Genomic DNA, 6,879 nt, shown 5'->3' with positions numbered 1-6,879 from the left:
TCTCTCTCTCTCTCTCTCTCTCTCTCTCTCTCTCTCTCTCTCTCTCTCTCTCTCTCTCTCTCTCTCTCTCTTATTCTCTTTCTCGCAAAAGCAACTGGAATGGATTACCGCGGTGCGGTCTGGGATGAGCTGCAGGTGCAGTAATCCGGTGATAATGGAGTAACGAGATTCGCCCTCACGTACGTTTCCTGCATATTTTAACTCCGCATTTTGCGGCACGGTCGTACGTACGTGGCGCCGTCGGGTCGTTGTGCCTAAGCAACCCTTTGGCCGCCATCCCACTAGCCCTTTGCGTACATACGAACAACCGGTGCGAACGCAGCCCCCTCCCAACATTAAAATGCAATAACTTCCTATAGCTAGATTACTCGTTGTTTGCACGTGTATGTACATTTCGAATTTTTGTTTGCATACTTCCGGTGCAAAAGTTATTGGCGAAAAAATTTTGAGGAAGAGCCAATTTTACATTTTAGCCCCGTAACTGCGACACAATTGGACCCGAATAGTCTCAATCGATAAATTTTTGTTTGCATATTCCCATACAATTCAACTTTTCGTTTGCACATCCCTACTAAATTTATAAACAAAGTTTGGCAAGCGGTCAAACCGCTATAACTCAGCCTGGATAAAATTAATAGAATTAAAACTATCCGTAACAGTGTTAGACAGATTATTGTTGGGACATTCGCATTTCGAATCTTCGTTTACTTAGCTACTGGACTCATAGCTTGCTAAACTTTATTTGTTTATAATCTTATTATAAAGGATGTTCAAACGGAAATCAAAATAATCATTTTTTTAAATACATTTCGGTACATCGAAATTCTACTGTGAATAATTTTACAAAATTATCTCATCACATGCAAATCCTTTCACTCATTTTTTTATAAATTATTATAATATGCAGTATCAGATTAAAAAATAACGAAGAGTATAAGGATCATATGACCAAATGATTAATCTACAGTATGTGTGCAAGGTAATTCCGTCATTTAAATTACAACAGATATTCATATTATTAACCACTACTCATTTCACAAAAGAAAAATGTAGTTTACAAATGATTTTACTAATTTAACGAATTAATTCCAACAACGTAATCTGGTTAAGCCAAGAATATATATATATATATATATATATATCAGTTAGTTTAACATAGTAATTCTGTGAATTCAACAAAGTACAGTCAACGAAGCTGATTCCGCTAAATTAACAAAATGTCTTTCCCGAGCGCGACAATTATGTCCATCAACAATGATTCGCGCGCAGCGGAATTTCGCGCAAATTTGTTTAATCCATTCGATATCCTCCATTGTACCCGAAGGTAGCATAGACTTACTTCAGAATTGCGCTTCGCCCAACAAGAAATAAAGGAAGACGTATCAGATCGGCGTAGAGTGCAGAGAGGGTTGCGGCGCCCTGAGACACTTCGGAGCTGAGTTTTACATAATGTATCAGCGCCGTATTCCCCGAGAAGGATCGAAAGAGGGGATCTCGTCGTCAAGGTGAGGCAGCGCAATTCATGGGGATGCAGGGAGGCTTCAAAGCCCCGATGGAAATGAGAATGGCGGATTGAACGTCGCGCGCTTGAGTGGAGCTTAATAGGGCGGGTTAAGTTCGGTTTATTTGATACACCACCTCGACGCCTTAGACGAGATTGCCTGTCTCCGCCCTGCGAGACCCGATTGTCCGTGGAGCAGACACCAGAAGTCGCTGCTTATCCCCCCTTCCCCTCGAGAATCAGGAGAGTGTCATAAACCCTTTCAAAATGGGGAGACGTTTTATCTCCGAAAGCGTTTGGTAGATTTCAATGAGATTCAGTGCCCTCCCCGAGTTCTTATACAGTCGCAAATTGAAATGCTTTCTTACCGAGGATGTGTCGAAGCGTGAACATTAAGTCGGAGCGAGAGATTTGTCATTTTGCTATTTCAGTTTAAAATCGAATGTTCTTCAAAAAGACTTTTTTTTCCGTTAAAACAGATTTTTTTTAACGAAAAAAGATCTGAAGTCAACGACAATAAATCGCCGTAACTTTAGTCTAAAATGTATTTCAATGATATAACAAATCTATCGCGGTGAGTTTTTAAGCAATTTATAATATCTGCTCAGGTGAAACGTGCTTTCCGCAAACCGAAAAAATTGACACCGGCAGCGAGGCAAAACACTTTGCGCGCGATGTATGGTAGTTGCCGCACCGAGACGATGGATCGCGTCGGCGGGCGCGGGTAATTAATTTCGACCTGTTCTGGATTAACGGTTCCGTAATTTACGCGGACTTACGCAATTTGCGGCTTAGCTAACCGCATATTATGCATCACGTTATCGCGTCGGAGTATTACGCGCACGGCGAAGACGCGCGCGGCGAGTCGGGTCCAGGATCGCGGACGTATCGGCGTATCGTGCGCGAGATCCAGAAACGTTGAAACGTATCGCGTAATCTCGCTTTATACCACGTCCGCCGACGGATAATGGGATAACGTCGGCGCGCCGTTTATCCGATTGCCTCTTAATCGCTTTCATCCACTTTCATCTACCATTATCCTACCAAATGGACATCGTTACTATCGACTTCTTCGAGGTTGTATATTCGAGACGTAACTCTTTTCCGCGCGATTGCGGGCGTTACGTGCAGGGATCATTCGGCCGTGAAATGCGGCGAGGCTGCGGCGTCCGTCGCCGTCGAACAAACGAGTCTACCTCCCCAAGGAGGAGGAAGGGCAGCCTGAAACCTCCTCGTAAACGTGTCCCTGCCGCGCTAGAGACCACGTCCTATTTCTCGATGTTGGAGGGACCAGTCGGACCGCAGGCCGCGCCCGCTCGTTCTCGCGGCGTGGATTTTCAAAATGCCCGGCGGGGAGAGCGTGCCGGAGGAACAGCTCGAACGGGATTTTACGGGAATACGCGCTGGAATCCTATAAAGTATAGCCGCTTCGCGGTGGCGAACGGACGCATTCCGCGAGAGGAGAAACCACGGTTGCGAGATCGTTGCTATCGAGTTAATACAGTCAGTTGCGATTAAGAGGCGCGATGTCGCTCATCTAATGACGTGTCAACTCACTTGTTGTAAAGAACAATGTCGGGTAACCATATGTGTTCCGATGGTACGTGAAGGGTGTCGACACCGCCGTAGTCGTCCGGATTCCACTTCAGCTTGTAATCGTTCCATTCCTGAAAGCAGAGAAAGAAGAGCTGTGAGCGTGTCGTCGATCTAACGGGAATGAAGGTCCTAATCGATTACCGAGGGCGGTCTTTGACCGAACAAAGGAAAACGATACGAAAATGAAGGGAGCGCGAGAGCCGTTTCCCTCTTTGTGAATATGTCCTCTCTCCTTTCCTCCGCTCTACGCACAATTGCTTTCACTATTTTCCCACCGTATCGAGACAGACGTTGAGTGTCCCGATATCGCTTGTATTAAGTCGCGATGAGGCAAGAACGCTCGTTCAGAAAATAATATTTCTAACGAGGAACTTATTGTGCGAGGTATAAATGATAACGGGCTCGTGAAAAAAAAAAGAACACGGTGCAATATTTGTAATTGAATCTTCACCTTCGAGATAGTCCATAATCGTCTTAACTGCCCCCCGATATATATCGCCATTCAACTAGGGGACCCTTTGGCGACCGCCGGGCGTCTTCACGACCCTCATAATTACCTCGCGGAAGTTTCGTCCATCGCTACCGATATCCGGGTAGGAAGACGCGATATCCTATTTCTAAGATCCACTTTCCGGTTTATGCGTTTAAGTGAAATAAAACGATTAAGAGGTAAAGTAATTACGGGGTTCTCGGTTTTTCTCCCCATCCGCGGCCCGTCTCTCCTATCTTCAGGGATAGATTATCTACGAGTTTCCGCGCCTCTCCGGACAGATAGCGACGTTCAAATACATAATGAGAGAGGAATCGTTTTCCAGAGCAGTAGCCTTCGTCGTTACACCATTCGGTTAACAGAAGGAAAGGCTCGAGTTACTTTCAGAGCGAACTCGGCTTCATATCACACGTGTTGACGCGTTCGTATCGAAGACGAACTTATTGATCGGCGATAACGAGGCGATCGACGAGGTGATCGCGGCGGGGTTGTAAGATGGATATTTACGTACGTCCCGCGAGCCTGTCGCGCCTGATTCTAAGATGCGTCGATATTTTCCCGCGCGAGATGGATGCCTGAGTCGGTAGCGAAGCATAACTCACGGGACACCGATGTTTTCTTACGTCGGATCAATACTCCGGGGCGACGCCCGGCGGCCGAGGCCTCCCCCGTTTCATCGAGTTACAGCTTATAAATTTCGCTAATTCGTCCGTCGAACACCGGCCAAATATAATAGCAGATTACGTTATCAATAATGGAATAATCGCGTTCAAACAGCTCGAACGCGCATATCTCCGGGAGCGGAATATTCGCATGACCACAATTTGGTTTTACGTATAGCTCGGTCGAGTCCGCTAAGTAATCGTAGAACCATTTTGAATATTTAATTATTCAAATGTTAATATCCGATTTCAGAATCGTTTCTCGACACTACGCGGGATAGTGGAAGATTACTGTTGCGAGATAAAGGACTGCAAAATGCGGGCTTTTCCTCGAAAACCATTTCTCTTCTTTATATTTAATAAGTAAAATTTCCCTCCCTTTCTTCCACCTATTAATATAAGATATGCAGCAGCGGCCAACGCAGGGGGAAAATTGTATCGCGCCGCATAGTAATTTTTAAATAATTTTAGTCCTCGCGAACTATTAATTTATTTATTCGCGAGACTTTATTCTCATTATTAAATGGCTGCGGCGTGCGTGGAGATTTCATCGGTGCAAAAAGAAGAAAGAGGGTGACTTTATGAAATGGAGTACATAGTCGATCTCGTTGCGGCGAAAATAAATGCCTTTTATAAAGAGTTTCGCCGTTATAAAAGTGACCAGCTGTGTAATTTTGCAAGTTCTCCCGTTGCATAGATAACACAATAGCACTTGGTATTTTATTTCTTGCCCGTCCGCATCTTACTCATTTTAAATTACACGATTCGTTAAATATAATATACGTCTATACGGAACATTTTAATTTTAAACAAATCCATCGCAATAAAATATCGAGCTGAAGGACTGAAATAAGACTTATTTGTCCGCAACTAGTTGCCGTTTTAAAACGAGACGATCGCGCATATCCTTTGCATGCGTTTAGAATAATCTATTTTCGAATAATTTCCAGCTCGGCGTCAATTTGGAAACCGACGATTGCGAACGGCGCGATGCAAATAGGAATCGAACCTGACGGTGCAAGACTTACACTCGTCAAGAATTATTAGTTAAAAATCACTCGACTGCGGCGGGCGTAAGTTGATCTCGTCATCCTACGCGGAATTATATCACGCGGCAACGCGTGACAGAAAACAGCCGCTGCAGGCGCACCTGCGACGTATGGTTTGTGCTGGTGCGGCGCGTCGAGTTTCGTTGCTCTTGCAGGCATTAATTATTCCGCTCGCAATTAGCCGAGTTCGGGTAGGTACGTATCTGGCATCGCCGCCGCGGAGCGCCTAAAATTCCCCGCACGATCCAGCGGACTCGGATCGAAATCAGTTACCGTGGCGCGCAACGAGCGGAGCACTCGAAGATTTTAATTACCTGCTCTTTTACAGTTTTCTGTGTCCCCCTTTTTGCCCTCTCTTTTATGTCGCTTGGGTGAACGAACGGCTCTTACGAACGAACTCTTTCAAACAAAAAAAAAAGAAGAAACTACGAGGAGACTTGCTCGAATGCGTGGATTAAGAGTTAATTTATTGAAATTGATCATCCGCACATACGAGGCGGAGGGCCAGGGAGCACAATTAGGCATTTTTCGTAACGCTCCGCTGAGATAATTATTGACATGAGAAAGCGGTGTGTAATATGAATAGATGCATGCAATTATATAGCGCGCACTTTAGCAATTTCCCTACGTTGCTCGTCCCCCTCTTACCCGCGGGGGAACGAGATGATAAACCGTCACACATCTACCACGGAAAATTATCTTCCTGCTAAAACGATTATACAGCGGCTCGGATGATTCCGACGTTAATTTAGTACGCAGTTCTAAAATGGAAGCCTCGCAAAAGGGAAACGCCCCAAGACAACTTCGCAGAGCGTATTAGAGCGCTCTATATTTTGGGCGGATTGCAATCAAAGTGAGAAAACCGAGGAAAAACTAAAACTTCGGCACTAAATCCTACTAGCGAACTTTCGCGAGAGCCCTGCGCTTTGCTAAGGTTGAAACTAAAATTAACCGAGCAGGTAATTTCGCTAATTAATCCGGCGCTATTGCAGAGGCACGCAGTAGAGGTGCCTTGTAAGACAGAATATTGAAATACAGCATTGATTTAGTAACTGGAAGAAAGTTTCACAATAAACGCGTGTACGCGTATTTTATTCCTCGCCCATCTACTTCTCTGACCGAACAATTTGATTGCGTTGTACGAATTTTGTTTCTTCCACCGGATGACTGTAGGAGGAAACTTTTGCTTTCACTACTGCAATACGCAGACGTTGTTGTCAGTGTACTTTTTAATAATTAGATATTAACAAATTAAAATTATAAATAAGGCTCCAATATAAACAACTATAAATTTAGAAAACAATATTAGTCGTTGAGACGATAAACGAGAAGATATATAGGCGATGGGAGCCGTCACCAGATTGAAGGTGGTCAAATTATATACAATTTTGATATAAAAATATATTAGAAGATATAACGTAACATTGCAATAAAATTGTACGTTTCGGTCTCCGAAACACACTATTCTGACTTGCTACAAAGTATAAGTTGACCATTTAACATTTTTACATATATTTCCACTCATAACGACCACTCGTTTGTCATGACTCATCGCTTCTTAATAATATGTTTAGACTAATC

At 44.0% G+C, this 6,879-nt stretch overlaps 1 protein-coding gene across 1 annotated transcript in view; it reads right to left on the bottom strand.

Annotated features, from left to right (window-relative positions):
- The window catches only part of LOC105568649 (acetylcholine receptor subunit alpha-like 1), a 77,326-nt gene that overhangs the window by 19,401 nt on the left and 51,046 nt on the right, over window positions 1–6,879 (bottom strand). The window contains exon 3 of the mRNA XM_012024474.1: window positions 3,059–3,168. Within this exon, the coding sequence (XP_011879864.1) occupies window positions 3,059–3,168 (110 nt within the window). The remainder of the gene's footprint in view (window positions 1–3,058; window positions 3,169–6,879) is intronic.

This window comes from Vollenhovia emeryi, unplaced genomic scaffold (assembly GCF_000949405.1).
Source record: "Vollenhovia emeryi isolate VEMERY1.0 unplaced genomic scaffold, V.emery_V1.0 DF939128.1, whole genome shotgun sequence".
Classification (NCBI taxonomy): domain Eukaryota; kingdom Metazoa; phylum Arthropoda; class Insecta; order Hymenoptera; family Formicidae; genus Vollenhovia; species Vollenhovia emeryi.
The sequence above is the reverse complement of the archived record's forward strand: the minus strand, read 5'-3'. Positions and strand labels throughout refer to the sequence as shown.